Source organism: Haliotis rufescens, unplaced genomic scaffold, assembly GCF_023055435.1.
Source record: "Haliotis rufescens isolate VD_foot unplaced genomic scaffold, xgHalRufe1.0.p SCAF_83, whole genome shotgun sequence".
Classification (NCBI taxonomy): domain Eukaryota; kingdom Metazoa; phylum Mollusca; class Gastropoda; order Lepetellida; family Haliotidae; genus Haliotis; species Haliotis rufescens.
In genome coordinates this window covers 954,294-973,467 of record NW_025964376.1, presented here as the reverse complement: position 1 = coordinate 973,467, position 19,174 = coordinate 954,294, and the positions used below count along the sequence as shown (strand labels likewise).

The 19,174-nt window shown below is 41.8% G+C and overlaps 1 protein-coding gene across 7 annotated transcripts; it reads left to right on the top strand.

Annotated features, from left to right (window-relative positions):
- Positions 1 to 203: 203 nt before the first annotated feature.
- Positions 204 to 18,773, top strand: LOC124145345 (calpain-9-like). Of its 7 annotated transcripts, none has more exons than XM_048390116.1 (13): positions 204 to 4,437; positions 4,769 to 5,044; positions 5,516 to 5,647; positions 7,679 to 7,875; positions 9,295 to 9,478; positions 10,248 to 10,313; positions 10,677 to 10,765; positions 12,526 to 12,689; positions 14,409 to 14,522; positions 15,012 to 15,097; positions 15,755 to 15,966; positions 17,382 to 17,397; positions 17,738 to 18,773. In XM_048390116.1, exons 2-13 carry the CDS (start codon positions 4,787 to 4,789, stop codon positions 17,771 to 17,773), a joined length of 1,554 nt encoding a protein of 517 aa, XP_048246073.1. In that variant the 5' UTR covers positions 204 to 4,437; positions 4,769 to 4,786; the 3' UTR covers positions 17,774 to 18,773. The 7 variants fall into 7 exon arrangements, with proteins under 7 accessions (XP_048246073.1, XP_048246072.1, XP_046371041.2 ...); XM_048390115.1 differs by having other exon boundaries at positions 205 to 4,437; positions 17,382 to 17,416; positions 17,757 to 18,773; XM_046515085.2 differs by having other exon boundaries at positions 205 to 1,442; positions 17,382 to 18,773.
- Positions 18,774 to 19,174: the final 401 nt, after the last annotated feature.

The window sequence follows — 19,174 nt, the reverse complement described above, 5'->3', positions numbered from 1 at the left end:
GTTAAATCAAGACGTCGTTGTGCGGGTGCCCCAGTCGTCTAAGGTGCCGCGATTCGCTGTGCAGAGTTGCGTCCCTTGGGCACGCCAGAAACCTATGATTGTGGGTTCGAATCCCGGTTGTAAACCTGAATCACTTCGGGCTTTCCTCCCACATTAAGCTGACACACGCGCCGTGATATAACTGGAATACTGTTAAAAGCGGCGCTAAACCCAACTCACTCACTCACTCACTCTTAGAATGGTCCTTAATTTTGTCCTGTAACAACATCAAAAAAATTAAATTTACAAAACATACGTATATTTTCCCTCGCTTTTTGAGAGGGCGTTACAAAATGGATTGCAGAATAAATCGACATTGTCATTAGTGCTCTACCTTTTACGGAATCCCGCTTGAGATCATTTCACAACAAAACGTCAATCTCTTGTTAAAAATTTGGATATAGAGTTTACTGAAAATATTTGTCATATAGTGCGGCGGGGTAGCTCAGTTGATAAAGTGTTCGCTGGTCATGTCGAAATCCCGGGTTCGATTCCCCACATGGGTAAAATGTGAAAAGCTAATTTCTGTTCTCTCCCGCCGTGATATTACTGGAATATTGCTAAAAGCGGCGTAAAATCATACTCACTTAGCTCACCTGTTAAAGACACTAGTATTCGTCTGTAGTTATTATGTAAGTTCACATCGCCTTTCTTGTGTGTCGGTACAATCAAACAATGCACCAAGAGTCAGGCAAATAGGAACTATCAAACAAAACATTAAACAAAATCTCAATATTAGGGACTAATACGTGCTCATATAAAGAACTTCATGATCAGGTCCGGTTTTTGACATGTAATTACATCTACAATGGCTGCTAATATCTCATTACTTACATAGAGGTAAGACTCTTTAAGTACTTCTTTACCATCTCACAGTTAATACGATTATACATGATGATTTATATTTGCGTATTATTTGTTAAATTGCACTTTCAAAAAGTTCAGACTTATAACCGTCGCTAAATAACACCGTCTTGTTGCCTCATCGGACCTAAAACTGTGTGGGACTTCATGACACGCACTACCGCCCACACTTCCACAGGCCTTCACACACACTTCCAGTGGCGTTTGTGACAAAACGCAATACACGCATACAGAGGAAAGGAATATAAAAACTCCTCCAATCTATAAAATCGGTAGAAGATTCTTCAGATTTCTGCCATCACAATGTGTACTCTGTTCGTTCTCTGCATGGCCTGTTTAGGCGTGGAAGAAGGACTCAAACACAAATGACCCACATTCAATGGCAGCCAACAACGCCCACTTTACCTTTACAACACTCGTAAAACTGTTTGATGGTGTACAGGTAGACTGGGCGTCTGTGTAAATACGTTCTCCACTGCGACTTCCAGTCCTGTAGTCGTGTACACGGAGCCTACAGTATACACCACACCTTGATTCATGTATGTACACTGTCCTATAGCAACATTAGTCGTAATTACAGAATATCAATCGATGACATTGCATATATGTCATATCGACATTTGTATTGTAGAACATATATGGTGTGATTGTAACCTGTTACAAAGCTATCAGCGGATCTGCACATTAAGTTATTCTGACTGTATTGTATATTTCAAAAGTGTATTTGTTGCACTATTCGATACGTTTCCAACTCAGGTCTCTGTTATCAGCAGAATATGTAACTATACTATTTAAATACCACTGACATCACGACGCTCTGCATTCAATGGTCGGCCATTGATTACTTTCCTGTTCATACAAAGATACCCTACCGTTGGCTGCTCAAGGTCGCGTGTGTTCAATCATCGTGAGATTTTCAAAGGCGTGGGATTGCTCGACCATAGCAGTACTGAAGGTACATTTCATTTACTTCGTAATTATACCCTTTAGACTGAAGGAAGACTGTTACTGATCTCATGCTCCCCTGACTGACAGACCGTGTCCGATCGCTACTGCTAATGTCACTCGCACAGTCGACGTGCAGACTTAGGGTGTGCATACAGGTGTACGTGCGTGCAACCAGGCGCTCAGTGACGTCATATTTGTATAAAGCATCTTGGACGATGTCAGTTTGTGGCGTGTGTTAATCAGAAAATAAAATCTGTGTGGTTTGACACGGGTAGCTTTTGTAAAGCAAGGTCCCAGCCTCCGTTAATTATTACCGGGAGGTCGTCATACGAATGTGAACGTATGTTTTGTTTATGTAGTGGGGAGGTCGCGCGGATGGTTGTAGGGACCAGTTCATTAACTTCAGGTAAGGGCACGGGAATCAGTCATTTTGTCGGGTTATCTGTCGTCGTGTCATTGAGGGAGTGTGAGTGTCGTTGGAAGCCGCTTTCAGCAATATTCCAGCAATATCACGGCAGGGGATACCGGACAATGGGCTTGACACATTGTACCCATGTGGGGAATCGAACCCGAGTCTTCGGCGTGATGAGGCAACGCCTTAACCACCAGGCTACCCTACCGCCTCTGTCTTATAAGCCAAAGCGTATTATCATTATTATTATTTATATTTTTATTATTATGTTTACGTGTGTGGTTGTATGTGATGTGAGTGTGAACATGTCTTCGTGCAAGTGCCTGTGAATCTGTTTTGCATATCTTATTTCTATATATTTTATTCATCTTATACATATTTGACTTATTGCCAAATGATATGCATTTTATTGAAACATGTTTAAATTCGAAACATGTTTACACGTGTTTAAATTCTAAAAATGTTCCAACATGTTTAAAACCTAAACATGTTTAGGTTATGGGGATTTTGTGTTTGGGTGGTGTTTAGGCTGTGAGACGATAGCTCATTTCATGTGTTTAGACCTAAATGCGTTCAGATTGAACACTCCAAATGTATTCCGTTTATCATTTAAACACGTTCCTAAACATGTTTAGATCTAAACATGTCTTGTCTGTGTTTATATTCTAAACACATTTGTACAATGTACACACGTGAAATCGAAAAGAAAAGATACCTCGCTCATGTTTAGCCAAAGCTTTACACGAAATACCAGCTGAACACTGCGTTTATGGAATTCAATGTCCCCCCACAATCGTCCTCCGTTACTGAACATGTGCTTTAGAGTATATTAAAAAATGTGACGAGTGTTTGTATAAATAAAGACGATCTCCGGGCTGAATACATCCTGTATGTTCTGAGGACGTCTTAGTCCTTGCTGAATAAGGCACGCCCTTACATATTCGTACTTGTCAAGACTTCCCTGAAAATTCCTGCGTCAGTCTATACTAAATTCCACACAGGCGCGTTCTCATATGGTTTGTCTGTGGTTGTTTATATCGCCTTTACGACCGTGGACTGTGTTTTATATGAGCAACACTAGACACAATGATCGGCTAAACGCTGACACATTACCATATAAAAGCTCAGTCAGATGTACAGATACACTCCGAGTGGCAGCGTTACCCAGGAGACCGCGAGTTTCACTTTACCCCCGGAGTCCAGTATCCAGGTCGGTGTGGTGTGTAGTTGTAGATGTGACGGAAACAATGCGCAGGTGGTCATGTCACTGACCTGACGAAAGGACCTGACGTAGCCCTGAAACATCACTACAGACAATAAACACGTTGTTACGTATAAACATTTCATGTTTTGATGTTCTAAATGTCTAGACCTGAGATGGATAAGACTGCCCGGATATATATCCCCTGATATTAAATTTCATTGCAGAATTTGTGTTGACAGAGTGAATGAGTGAGTTTAGGTTATCGGCGCTTTTAACAGTTTTCAATCATATCACCACATGTGATTCAGCCTATAACTGCCTATCAATTGCCTTATACAAACGCTCATTGAAATCTACATGGGCACATACTGGAGACTTATTCTCTTGCACTGACGGTAAGAAGATGAGGGAAAACCTGAAGTGATGCAGTTCTTAGCCGTTTACCAATTTGATGACAACCAAGCACAGGTATGGTGATGACAAACCAAACATCACCACGGAGAACCTGTAATTCGAACCCACTATCATAGGATCCTTGCATACCTGAGGAGGGCAACTCTACTCAGAGAATTGCGGTGCTTGCGAATTGCGGCGTCAGACAACAAACACACACTTACTTTTCTTTGGAATTTGTATGAGTTGAGGGCGCCGAAGGTCAGACAGGGCATGCTTACTCTTTTAGCAAACACCTGGTATCATGACTGATGTTTTGTGTCCATGCATATAACGTTTACCGCAATGGTGCTTTTCACGCCCAATGGATATTTAGACAACTGGGCAACCGTGGCCAAGTTTAAACTATTGTTACGTTACTCACTCTGTTCGTGGGTATCGGTACTTTATACTCGCGTTGTATGGTCTCTATACGCCCCACCTGCACAGAGGACACTGGAGGCGCTGGCCGCAACGAATGGGCAGAGGCTAGGACATGCTGTGCAGGCAGCTAGTGCAATAGAGCATAGGAGATAACGTGAGTCACTTGAAAAGCTGTTGTGTGTGAGTCACGAAAAACGCTGTTAAAGTAGGATGTCAGCACAGATTATATGTCACATATATCGAACGATCAGGTAAATACGTTGGTAATATTTCATGAAAATATGAGGTGTAAAAACGGGTATATATTTTATAATACCTTGTGGTAATGTAAGTTGCATACGCCACGTATCTTCATCTTTCGTTCATCCATGTGATTTTAGAGTTAGGAGGTACATGAAGGGAATATCAGAGGAAGAGGATCTACTTGTAATACTTGTATTTGCATGCGGGTATGTATTGAACTATACTGAGACATTTTTCACCAGGTGCAACGTTTTTGAACAATGGGCTGCTGTTTGTCTAAACGTAATGTTTACAAAGCTGACGACTACGACCTGTCGAATGTGGACTACACGGACGCTCCAGATGGTTCCGGCTTGAAGCTCTGCACAGTGGACGCTCGGGCATCTGCCAGGCGTGATGTACACAGACCAGAGCGCCCCCATGTCCGCCAGGGAGAGATGTGGACGGACACTGAGTTTACTCTCCCGGTTGCAGTTACAGATAATGCCAGCAAACATCTCCTCTGGATGAGGCCTCACGTGAGTGGCATTTAACCAGGGTTTTGTGACATCCCCGATTCAGATTGGGCAATCTGGAGTTTCAAATCACGATAACGGCCTCTGATCGAAACAGCTACTTTGACGGTCGCGAGGCCGCGACGGCTTGAATTTGGAGGAAAGGAATCTTTATCAATCACTTACGGTAGGCATTTTGAAAAAGAGGGTGTGTTTGGGGGATATGGGTGTGTTGTGGTGTGTAGGGTGTTGGTGTTGGCATAAAGATTTATCACAACTAAAGAGGTGGGGGTGGCGAGGGCATGGAAAACTGGCAGCTCTTTTTGTTCAAATACAAAATTTGCAAATTTGAATTATGTTTAAGGGACTGGTCATTATTACAGCCCCTTGATATAGTATATATACATTTATATCGTTCTTATTGGTTTACATTTCAACATTGCAAATAATTCTTCAGTGGTTTGAATTATTCAGCAAACGATATTACAATTACAGGAATTCGTCTCTGACCCTGTCCTGTTCGCCAATGGAACCTTCAGACTGGACATTCAGCAAAGGAACTTTGGAACATGCTGGTTCCTGTCCATGCTGTCAACACTTGCAGACAAGCCGGATCTGTGTAAACAGGTCTGTAAAGAACCAATAGATAGATAGATTTATCAAATATAAGGAGGATTCTCGACAGAATAAAGCCAACGGAGAAAAACGGTAACGGTCATAGACAGATAAAATCTTTAGGCCAGTTAGGTGTTTTCAAACTAACATGGGTCTAGCGTCGCCCTTGTCACTCGGCGATCAAGTCAGAATTAACGATCGGTATTATAGAAAAAAAACACTGGAATAATTGTTATCATTAGCAAGCAATAGTCTAAGATACTGAAAATCAGTGTGTAACTGGGACGTAGCTGAGACATTTTACAATTTGGGGCAACTTTGGAGATGTTAATTGCGAAACAATTTAGCGAGGACACCAGCCTAGTGTGATCCCCTGATTGTGTCCTTTTCCCAATTTAAAACAGTTTGATTTTCCGAAATATGTCTGAATTGTTAACTTGTTTCATTTTGTCGCTGTGCGTACACACGACTCTGCACTTCGTAACGTCATGACCAGCTCTGATACAAAGCCACACAGGCTAAAACACGTGACCTCTCATAGAGTAACTTCCCTTTGATAAAGGACAGCTACTCTTACAGGCAGACCGATGGATTGCTGCGAAAGGCAAATAGAAACAATTTGTGTAGGCAGTTGTTATATGCTTATAGTTGCTTATATGTAGTTACGCCACTGTCTAAGGAAGTAAGTTTCAGTTGGAACTATATTGGCTGATGTCCGACTGACAAATCACTGACTTTCTGATGTAATACACATTCATGCTGACATTCCAGGAAAAGCTGCAATGTTTAGGTACCGTTTGTGAGATAAAAACAGGTTTTTCGACGACAGAAGTTAAGAATGACGTCATAATGCTAAAGGACGTATCACGCCGATGTGCTTGGGAATGGTAAATGTCTTGTATTTGGAATAAACACTTTGTATTTGTCTCGCCAGGACCCGCTCAACACAATGTTATAGCGTATTTACCATCCCAAATCACAAATAAGCTCTATAGGTAGGTGGATGGATGGATACATGGATAGATAGATCTAAACATGTTCGTGCAACATTCTCATGATATCCGGGTCTTGTCATTATCTGATCTACTCACTTATTTTAACATGAACTGTTTGAGTGCGTGAGTTAGTGTACGCCATCACAAAAACAAAAGACAGGGGGCACAAAGTAAACGGTTCACATATGGGACGCAAACTCGGTCATTCAGTTTGACCAGCCCAAGTTTTAACCACTAGGCTATTCAAAGGTCAGATTACACGCGTGCATATCATTGGACAGCAAATGCCACTTACATTAACAGTGACAGGGGTACTGTGAAACGTACAGTAAATGACGTTTATAACGAACACCCTTATGACGAACTGACGGATTTAACGAAATGTTTTGGGTCCCGTCCATTTGCTGTAAATATGCTTATAACGAACTATGGTTATAACGAATTAAAATCAGTTATCCCTTTGAGTTCGTTAAATCCGTAGTTTACTGTAGTTACCTAGTAACACATATTTGTTTTGTTTAACGCCGCACTCAGCAATATTCCAGCTATATGACGACTGTCTGTAAATAATCGAGTCTGGACCAGACAATCAAGTGATGGACATCATGAGCAACGATCCACGAGGTTGGGATACGATGACATGTCTCAACCAAGTCAGAGAGTCTGACCACCCGATCCCGTTAGCATAGTCGCCTTTTACGGCAAGCATGGGTTGCTGAAGACCCCTAGTAACACAATGATTGCGCACACACAGGATCTGTGAGACTCGAGGTAGGTCGGTCTTTGGTGATTCCGGGGTACAAATGATTACCCAAGTAAAATATGTATGTCGACGGAAACGGATCACATGTGAATGTCTTTGTCTGCTTACTTGTATTGGTCCCCTGGTATTATGGTGGATAGTTTCTCGTGCTTTTAATCACTGGCTTGTCTGCTTCAGACGAAGTTATGTATAGGCCGCAGTGATACATCGTACGCTTCATCACCTCCCAGCATCCGGAATGAGCAACATGGCCTGCTATAACATGAAGCTACGCGTTGTTTTCAGGTGATCAACGAGGGATCGTACACCCCCAAAACAGACGGGATCTGCCACTGCCGACTGTGGAGATTTGGGGAGTGGGAGGATGTCTACATAGACGACTATCTCCCCGTATTTCCCGACGGCAGGAACCTATACGGAGCTGCGTCCGCGACAGCAAGGAACGAAATGTGGGTCCCTCTCATGGAAAAGGCTCTAGCAAGGTACGCTGTTCATCAAGGGTTGACTTTAAAACATGCACATAGATTTTTACGTTTGTATCTCAATAAATGCAAAAACATATTGAAGTCACTTCTTATGAATACATGAGTCACCAATAACAGCTGCGTCGACTGCTTGATACCATGAACATAAACTACTGTAGGCAACAATACGAAATCATTGACTGAAGTCCCGCCAGCCTGTTATCAGTCAATTAAGCAACAGTAGATCCCCAGAGGTTTATTGTGAGTGAGTGAGTTGGGTTTAACGCCGATTTTAACAGTATTCCAGTTTTATCGCGGCGTGGTAGCTTAATGTGGGAGGAAAACCCGAAGTGATGTCAGGTCTCAGACGTTTACCACTTCGGTGAAACACACGATCACGGGTATGGTGCTGACAAACCTAGAAACATAATTGGGGCTAACCGGGAATCGAATCCACAATCATAGGTTTCTGGCGTGCCCAAGGGACGCAACTCTGCACAGCGAATCGCGGCGCCTTAGACGACTGGGCCACCGAAGCCCCCTCGTTTTATTGGAACATATATGCGATAACAATTGCTTTGTTAGCCAATGTCATGAAATCACTTATAAGTTATTCATATAGATGGACCAGCAGAAGACACATGTAAATGTTATGTGTCTATAGTTATCGACGGGTGGCTTTTGTCGTTTACGCATTTAAGCCTCTCCATGAAAATGAATAAATGAAAATGGTGTGATCTTTCCTTTCCAATGGCAATTTCAATAAGGCTGTACTAAATTAATAATTTTTATTTAAACTCGCATTGCAATCAAACACAACGCCTCACACTGTTTTTTCTCTCTTCACTTGAAATACATCACAGACATGACCCTCCTCAACATTCATAGACCCGGGAAGATCCGGGGTAGAATAGGTCTTCAGCAACCCACGCTTGCCGTAAAAGGCGACTATGCTTGTCGTCAAAGACAACAAACGGGATCGGTCGGTCAGTCTCGCTGACTTCGTTGATGCATGTCATCGTATCCCAATTGCGTGGATCATTGCGTGCTCATGTTATCAGCCACTGGATTGTCTGGTCCAGACTCGATTATTTACAGACCGCCGTCATATATCTGACTGCATGGGTGCTAAGGTAACAAACAATACAATGCAACATTCATGCTTCATGTCGACAGTGAATGAACATATAGATACAGATACCTTAAACAATTTGATCTAAATGGATGCAAATAGAACAAAAATATAATGCCCCACGTTTTCAAGAGGAAAATCTAATACAAGTAATTCATTTATTTGGGACCTCAAGGAACACCAAACTATCATTGGTTAAAATGTTTGAGTTTATTTTCTATTCTTACACCTATTCTGTCAGTTATTATATTAAACTTGTATCGACTTCATCTGTGACATGCGTCTAATGTGTGCGTCTGTTTTAGGCTACACGGGTCGTACAGCGTGGTGGAAGGGGGGTACTCGAGCGATGCCTATCTGATGCTCACTGGGGGCATAGCTGAGAAGATCGACTTCTACAACACACAGTCTAGGGCTGCAGCGCACAGCATGTTCCGCCGGATCAGCAACGCGCTCAACACGGGGTCCCTGGTCACATGTAGTGTTTCGGTGAGGAGTGAGTTGGGGAGCTGAAGAGCGTATAAGACGAGTTATATAACTGTAGCAACCAGCTGTAGTACCTAGCTGTAGTACCTAACTGTAGTAACTAGCTGTAGTAGCGAACTGTAGAAACTGACTGAAGTAACTAGCTGTTGTAACTTACTGTAGTGACTACTTGTACTGACTAGCTGTGTTACTAGCTATAGTAAATAACTGTAGTGACTAGCTGTAGTAACTAACTGTAGTAACTAGCTCTAGTAGCGAACTGTAGTAACTAGCTGTAGAAACTAACTTTAGTCACTACCTGTTTGTACCTAACTGTAGTAAGTAGCTGTAGTAACTAACTGTAGTGACTAGCTGTAGTAACTAGTTGTATTGACTAGCTGTAGTACCTAACTGTAGTAAGTATCTGCATTAACTAACTGTAGTGACTAGCTGTAGTAACTAACTGTAGTGACTGGCTGTAGTGACTTGCTGTAGTAACTAACTGATTTGACTAGCTGTAGCGACTAGCTGTAGTAACTATTTTTTGTTACTGGCTGTGGTACTAGCTGTAGTAACTAACTGTAGTAACTAACTCGTACATTTCCAGCCACGTAGACGTATGTATACATAGTCATATTCGGCAATGTAACAGGTTGAATGGACAACTACAGATAACGTCGCTCATTGCCGATACAGCTGCAATATTGCCACCAGGTGTCTGGATATGCGTGAGAAGTATTAGTACGTGTCGCTTGCTAGTTTGTAGAATACCAAGTAAAATTGTTGTTTTCAGCAACGGCATCACGGTATAATGGGTTTGATGGGACCACACGCCTATTCGCTCAGCGGAACGTACATGGTAAGATTTCAAGAGTCTCATTCATGGTGTGAATGAATATTGCGTTACGCCGCTGTCGGCAATATTGCAGAGCCATCTTGGCGGTCTTTTAAGCAATCGATGAGGGGTAAGAAACAGAACAGCAAGACAATGATGATGCAATCAATGATCGTCAAGGGGAATTAACTCACATTTATTAAATTCACGCATTGTATCCACAAGAAGCGTCAAGTTTTCGTTTATTGCGACAAGCGTGGGTTCCGTTGACCCGTTCTGATCAAGAATCCCCTCAAGGGACTTGTGTCAGTAATGTAATGCTTTATTTCTTTGATAAGTTCTTGATCGTGTTGTTGCGTGGTCGTGATGTCTGTTCCCTTGATGAAGGTGACGAGGCGTGATGGCGAGAAGGTGCCCCTCCTGAGTATACGTAACCCCCACGGCAGCCACGAGTGGACAGGGAGGTGGTGTGACGGGTAGGTCATGTAGTTCAGCTGATGTTGTCATGACATCAATGAAGTCCCGTGAATGTTGAACGGGTTTGTTCTAATACGTGTTGTTTTGTTGCATCCATCAAAAGACGGCAGTATGTCTAGTTTGATCATATAACAGGGGAATATGGGGTCCGTTTGTTCTTACGCCGCTCAACAATATTACAGTTATATCACGATGTGTCTGCTTGATGTATGAGGAAGGCCCGAAGTGATGCAGGTCTTAGATTTTTACCACTTTGGTGAAACACAAGAGCACGGGTATGGTGCTGGTAACCCTAGAAACATACACAGGGTAATTCTGGGATCAAAGGTTCCTGACACGGTTAAGGGACGCGACTCTGCGCAACGAATCCTGACGCCTGTGACTCATGTTGGCAGGCACTGATGACCCCGAAATTCACTGTGCAGAGTTATGTCCCTTAGGCATGCCAGGATCGTGTGTTGTCACTGATTGGTAAACGTCTGAGACTGATTTAGGGCTTTCCTCCCTCATCAGGCTGACAGACCGTGATATAACTGGAATACTGGACTCACTCTAACCATAAATTATGTTCCTCACTCACTCACTCACCCACTCACTCACTCACTCACTCACCAACTCACTCACCCACTCACTCACTCACTCACTCACTCACCAACTCACTTAATCACTCACCCACCCACCCACTCACTCACTCACTCACTCACATATCACTACAGCTTATGGAAGTCTCTAAGAACTGGAGTTCTACTCCATAACGTCTTGTCTGACTATAATCAATCTGTCAGTATGGCTTAGAGAAAGAATATGAGTAGTTAGGCGAGAATTATTATCCGTGTGTGACATTTATAGTTGTATCTCATGACAAGTGGAGGATCGAAGTCTATTTTACAGTTACAGCGACGTTACGGTGTAGATACAGAACTTGATAACGGTGTTCAAATCGACATCGAACCAGGTCTACAAATGTCATAAAGACGTTCACTATCCATGCTATCTAGTTTCTTTACTCCAGGAACTGTAGGCCATAAACCACTAGCACAGATATAAGCTTACAGAGTTTTATTGAATTGTGTATGCTGTTTTGTGTTTTTTGATGCCACGACACGATCTCATTACCTTACTCATCGCCAAATGTTTTCGCGAGAAGTGCGTTCTAGATTGCTAATTTTTAAGCTGTATAATGAAGTGTTACTGTTTCAAAGTGTTTTTAGTATATAGCATATATAAGTATCCATTAATAGCGAATATAAAGCGTGTGTAGTAACCTTTTTAAAAATCCTTACAACATAGCAAACAGAGCTATTCGTGTAATGGACAAATAAAAAAGTGATACTTATTTTCTGTTTCTTTCAAACTGCATAATGTACACATAAGTCCTTATAGTAGAAATAGTCCGAACACTGAAGTCATAGAACCCAAATCGACATTCAGCTGATAACAGAATGAATATTCACAAGCGTCAGTAAAATCTGTACTAGCAGCACGAACGAGCAGCTTTGAAATGCATGTACAACGAAGTAAGCATAGTTTCCATTTTGATTCCGACGAGAATTCATATTAAGAGAAAAATATCCACGGTTTTTCTCTAGCAAGGGAGTCGAAGGCCTTTAAAACGTAAACATGTATAAATTAAAGTTTCCCACCTTTCGGAGTTATCAACCCATCTTGCCTTGAGTTAACAATTATATGGAGAGTATAAATGCGTTGGAATAATTCCACCTTGAACAAGATGTGTTTCCATGGTTACACGGTGTTCCAGGAGCGGGGAGTGGGCCACCCTGGCGGAGGGGTCTCACATCCACAGGAACAGGAATGAGGGAGAGTTCTGGATAGATGTCGCCGACTTCCTGAGATATTTCAGACAGGTCACAATCTGCTCTCTCACTCCCGACTTTGACAAAGATGGGCGATCTGACTCACTGAGTAGGTAACATTCTCACGTTTCATATTTACAGTAAGTCTGGAATAGACAGACCAGTGATTGATATTATGCGCATTATCCCACGCCATCGGCGCTTCTCAACACAGATTCCGTATCGCCGAGTCAGACCATCCGATCCGTTTAGCTGCCTTTTTACGGCCAGCGTAGGAGGCTACGGGCCAATTCTATCCCAGAATCCTCTCCGAGCATATAACTAGAATGTAATTACGGAGATATTCACAGTCTGTATAGAAAGTCGTTATTGCAGGTAACACAAACATTGGAAAGTCATTTAGTTGATTTGGCCTGAAGGGCCCAGTAAGCTGAAATCGTCGCAACTTTTCACATGTTCGACGTCTTCTCCGAAATTGCTTTAAATCAGCTCAACTTCTGTTGCTATCAAAGCATCAAAATTAAAATTTCAATATGGCCGCCGGGTAACCATCTATTTTGCGTCTCCAAAAAAGAAAGGGCCAGAAGCCTGAAATTTGGTTGGTAAATCGTCATCATATGTAGTTACAAGTTTGTTCGAGGCATCTTGATCGGAAATCAAATACGGCTGCCATATTGAAAAATAAAAAGATAATAAAGCATCATTCGTCAGAACATCTATTCAGAAACCACTGGACCAATCAAGCTGAAACTTCACGTGCTTGTTCCCGCCAATAGTAACACGCGTGTTCAGTATGTCCAACATATTGACATAGCTCTTTATGGCCGTTACTCAGCCATTTTGTTTCAAAATGTCACGAAAATGGTATATGTGTAGTCAGTAGTGGGTCAGCACATATGATCGTTTTGCTATAATTTAAAGTTTGACCTTTATTCCACCTTTGCACTTTGGCCCATGCTCCTAAATTCTCTCAGGATACATTTCCTCACACTGTAAACATCAGCTCGTGCTTGTGCCCACCAATGATAACACCTGATTGTTTTCAAAATGTTTGCATCCGATTTTCAATATGGCCACCATGGCAGCCATATTGGAAAGTCTATTTATGCCCATTACTCTGTCATGTTTGTTTCAAACTGTACACCATTAGGTTCCGTTTTTCGCGATATTATTATTTTGACCTTATTTGACTAAACTTTCTTTTGGCTTTTACTCAGCCATTTTGTTAAAAAGTAATTTGATTTGGTATTTCTTACGTTTGATGTGGGATTCAAGACCTTTGTTCCGGGATTTCTTTCAATACTTTAAAATTTGACCTTGTTATGACAATGCTGTGACATTCGCACTAAAATATAGTACAACATGGGATACAAATAAGCCACAGACAATCACAGAAGAATAAAGGCATTTCTCTTGAGCCGTTTGATGTTTACGTTGCGTTTTTATACGGTTTCAGTATATGGTGGTATCTCGTGGCACTGTCCCTACATCATATGTTTCGAAAAGCACTAAGACTAAGAAATTTAATTATTGACTTTTGCTTACATAACTTAATAGTAAATGAAATTTTGTTGGCAATGCTACATATTCGAACAAGAAATCGAATCGTTGCATTGTACAGCATGATTACAAAGGTGTAATTTATCATTTGTAACATTACCTCTTCAAGTCGCTGTTCTAACCCTTAAATCACACAACTGTTACCATTGTGAATTTCAATAATAATTTATTTCCCGCGCTGTCGATTTAGCAACTTTCCAACCACTCTGTCTGGTTTGTATAAATCACATATGTTAAATGTTATGTCTTGACTTTCTGCTTTATATAGATTACGTACTGAGGGTATTTAGCGAATGGCGAGGAAAATCCGCTGCTGGCCCGGGTAGCTGGTTGAGCCAAAAACTCCGCAACCCCAGGATTGCCTTCACAGTCCCGAAAACAGGTGTGTGTCCAATCGAGTTTGGACCCGACAAATCAGTGATTGATGTCATGTACAACACCCCACGCCGCTAGGATACGATGACACGCAATTAGAGTATGAGCATGACCTCGAGAATCACCAAGTCGCCTCGTAGGACAAGCATGGACTGAAGGGGGTGCATTATAACCCCGAATTCTCACGGAAACGTGATGTATGAACATACTCCTAATAGGGGTGCTCAGTTGGCCCAGTTTTTTTTAAGTATCGCTTTGTAGTTGCCGCTACCCGCCATTTTTGTCGGTTCGATTCAAGATGGTTGTTTTTTTCTGCTTAGTATTCATGTTTCATGAACATTGTAAGCGTCTCTGACCTTTCTCCCGTAGGGTTTTCTTCGCATTAAGCTGACATGCCATGATATAACTGCACTAATGATAACTTGGGAACTCAATGACTATAATGTAAACAGCAACACGTGAAATGGTAACCATATGTCATGTTGGTATCTATCAGATGAAGACTACACACCTGTCGTGGTGCAGCTGATTCAGAAGGCGGAGTATGGTGACTATGCTGCTATTCGGTGTGACGTGTTCAGAGTAAGTACAATAAGTATAAAACACACTGTAAACCCTTGACGTGCAATATTCGTGTAAGTCTGGTAGGCGCGTTGCCAGTCGTTCTACCGTATACATGACGGTCAACCGTCAAACATTTTACCATGATATATTTGTGTGTCAGACAGCAATGTGCCCTTGTACAAAAACTTAATGTTGCTACTTTGGTGGCAATATTTTCAAGTATTTCCTCGTTAAATTAATTATTTTCTAGAAAATCGAGTTTTTAAAATTCGATTTTTCGAAATTTCTTTTTTAAAACTTGAATTAACGAGAAAATAATGGAAGTGATCAGGAAAAATACCAAATTTCGATTTTAAAAAAAAAATTACTTGAAATAACGAGAAAATAATCGAAATTACGAAAATATAATCGAAATAACGACAAATTTCGACCTGAAAAGTTTCATGTTCAAGATTATTGCATTTATATAGCGACTTTCATTCACGTGTGTGTGCGTGTGTGTGTGTGTGTGTGTGTGTGTGTGTGTGTGGCTGCTTGTACTGCCGTTTTATATGACATAGACTCGATGACATAGACTGTTGCACATGCTTGCAATCACTAATGTCATGTTCGACTATAAACAGCTAAAATATTGCAACTGCGGCGTTAAACAATAATCACTTACACGTGTTATAGGTAGTCAGTGGTGACGAACGGTCCGGAACACTATACGTGGATGATATCCCAAACGCGGACCCCAGTCGACTGTACATCGAGAGCCTCCAGTGGTCCTCCCGCTACAAGCTGAGTCCAGGCCGCTACATTGTCCTTCCGTCCACGTACACCAGCGGCATGGAGAGAGAGTTCCTCATACGGGTGTATACCCCGTGTCCCTTGTACAACTGCGGGTAATGCCATTTGTTAACGCTCAAGTCCGCATCCTTGATTATCCAGTGTATTATTCCTCCATCGTATTATGATCAATACCTTGGACTGCTACTGTAGCTCTGTCCAGGATGTGATGAACCCATCTCCATCTCTCTTAGGGGTGAGACCCGTGAAGATCCGGGATAGAATAGATCTTCAACAACCAATGCTTGCCGTAAAATACGACTTTCTTTGTCGTAAGAGGCAACTAACGGGATCGGGTGGTCAGGCTCGCTGACTTGGTTGATGCATATCATATCATCCCAATTGCCTGGATCGATGCTCATGTCAATCATTGTATTGTCTGGCCCAGACTCGATTATTTACAGGCCGCCGTTATATAGCTGGAATATTGATGAGTGCGGCGTTAAACAGCAAACAAACCAAACCAATCTTAGGAGTGAATGAGTATGGTTTTACGCCGCTATGGTGGCGAAAGGTTCCAGGGTATGGGTACAGAATGGGGATATCATCCCTGGACAATTGAGGCTGTCATGTTTAGTGAGCAATTAAAAAGTTCGATGTTGGATAAAAGTTTTATTCTCTGTATTTGTCTGTAGAAGTGTTAACAGATCTGCAACCTTTCCGTCCGACAAAATCCGATTTAAGAGTATTTACATTTAAAGGCAAGAAATAACAATAAAGTCATTATGATTTCAAATTTAATATTTTTTGGATTTTGATTTGTGGAAAATGTGTCATGAATGTTATCAAGCACTTTTCAGAGTACTTGTAGTTATACCTAGTGTTCGTCCTAACTATATTGATGGAAATGTGTTGAACACTAAATGTTTAGACACAGTAAAATGATGTGCTATCATGGGTTCCCAGCCAATTTACCAAATACGCGTTGGTAACAATGCACACAAACACATCTAGTTGATTCTGACATGTGTTGAATTTGTTTGCGCGCTATTTCAATTGCTCTGACAGCTTATGTCGCTATATTTTTCATTGTTCCCTTATTTGTTTCCATGAGTATATTTATAACACTTTGAGAATGTACAGGCCATTCAACATCAATGTATATCGCTTGTGTGTGTCAAGTAGGTAAACGATTTGTGATCTGTTCCTGCTTAAGTCCGGATTTCAGCCTCCGCGATGATAAAACACCATAACTTGAATTGTTTGCCAACAATCGTGATGCTATGGGTCGGCGTCTCCGTACACCAGGTGATGATGACCGCCCGATAATTAATGGAGTGCCAGGAGAGACTTTGCTGCATACGGGTCATACCGGCAGTGGTCAGTTCCACTTGTAGGAACTGTTTGTCTTAAGTTAGTTCTTCAAGACCCATTTATCACTAAGATATTTAAACAAAATGCCATTGGCCTTTTATGTACCTTGTACAATGATGTGAATTTTGCGCTTTCTAATGTATTCTTTAATTTACAGGAGTATACCAGGGGAGGTAACGCTCAAACCAGAAGGCGTGTGTTTATGCTGATTTATACCCGGGGAGGTAACGCTCAAACCTCAAGGTGTTTTCTTGCTGCGGTATACAAAGGGAGGTAAATCTCAAACCAGAAGACGTTTGTTGATTCAGTACACCAGGGGAGGTAACTCTCAAACCAGAAGACGTTTGTTGATTCAGTACACCAGGGGAGGTAACTCTCAAACCAGAAGACGTTTGTTGATTCAGTACACCAGGGGAGGTAACTCTCAAACCAGAAGACGTTTGTTGATTCAGTACACCAGGAGAGGTAACTCTCAAACCAGAAGACGTTTGTTGATTCAGTACACCAGGGGAGGTAACTCTCAAACCAGAAGGCGTGTGTTTATGCTGATTTAGTATACCAGGGGAGGTAACGCTCAAACCCCAAGGTGTTTTCTTGCTGCGGTATACAAAGGGAGGTAAATCTCAAACCAGAAGACGTTTGTTGATTCAGTACACCAGGAGAGGTAACTCTCAAACCAGAAGACGTTTGTTGATTCAGTACACCAGGGGAGGTAACTCTCAAACCAGAAGGCGTGTGTTTATGCTGATTTAGTATACCAGGGGAGGTAACGCTCAAACCCCAAGGTGTTTTCTTGCTGCGGTATACAAAGGGAGGTAAATCTCAAACCAGAAGACGTTTGTTGATTCAGTACACCAGGGGAGGTAACTCTCAAACCTGAGACGTTTGTTGATTCAGTATACCAGGGGAGGTAACTCTCAAATCAGACGACATTTGTTTATATTGATTCACTGTCGTGTTACAACAACATATTTGTTCCGGAGCACCGAAAACAAATGTCATACCTCTGAAATTATCAGCTGGATAGATAATGTACAAGCTACAGGTGAAGACAGCGGAACAAGTGTTTTCTAGCATGTTGAGATGTGGTATTCCACATGTTAACATTGTAGAATGAGGATGATGTCGAACTTGGCGGAATTGTGTGCCCCGACGGCGTGGATGTTTGCTCATGCATGGAACCACTGGTTCACATGGCACAGACTTGAGTACTTTACGGGCAGCCATTGAAACGTGTTTGTTTATTGTTAAACTCCACTAACAATAATCCAGCTATATGACGACGGTCTGTGAATATTCGAGACTGAATCAGACAGATATCATAACGTCAATCAAGCAAACGACCAAGCCACCGAGCCTGGCCCTACGTCGCCTCCTACGACAAGCATTGATTTGTGGGGACCAATTCTAACCCGGAATACCCACTGGGGCTACAGGCCGCCGTTTTATAGCTGAAATATTGTTTATGCGACATAAAGCAATATTTTTTTTAATCCCATATATTCATCTATTTGTATAAAACTTTGCAATTAAATTATGTTTTGTTTGATATTTTATCTTGATGTCTCAAAATGGAGCTTTAAATTTTTACTTGAGTTTCACCATGTATACAAATGCTGTATCATTTGGTTTCTCACATCATTTGGTTTCTCACCAACATGGCTAAGGCTCAAGCTCATGTTATGCCTCGCATATACAGAACGTAAGCAATAAAAACACATTCACATGTGTGTCTTTCATACGTGCCAGAAACTTATGATCCTGGGTTCGAATCCCATTGTCGCCCTGTTTATTATTCCTGGTTTGTCAGCAGTCGTGCTCGTTGGTTCTACCTATGTGGTACACGTCCGATTTCAAAACCTGCATCACTTGAGGCGTTCCTCCATTAAGCTGACACGCCGTGATATAACCGAAATGCTGTTCACACTGGCGTGAGACTGGCCTGACGAA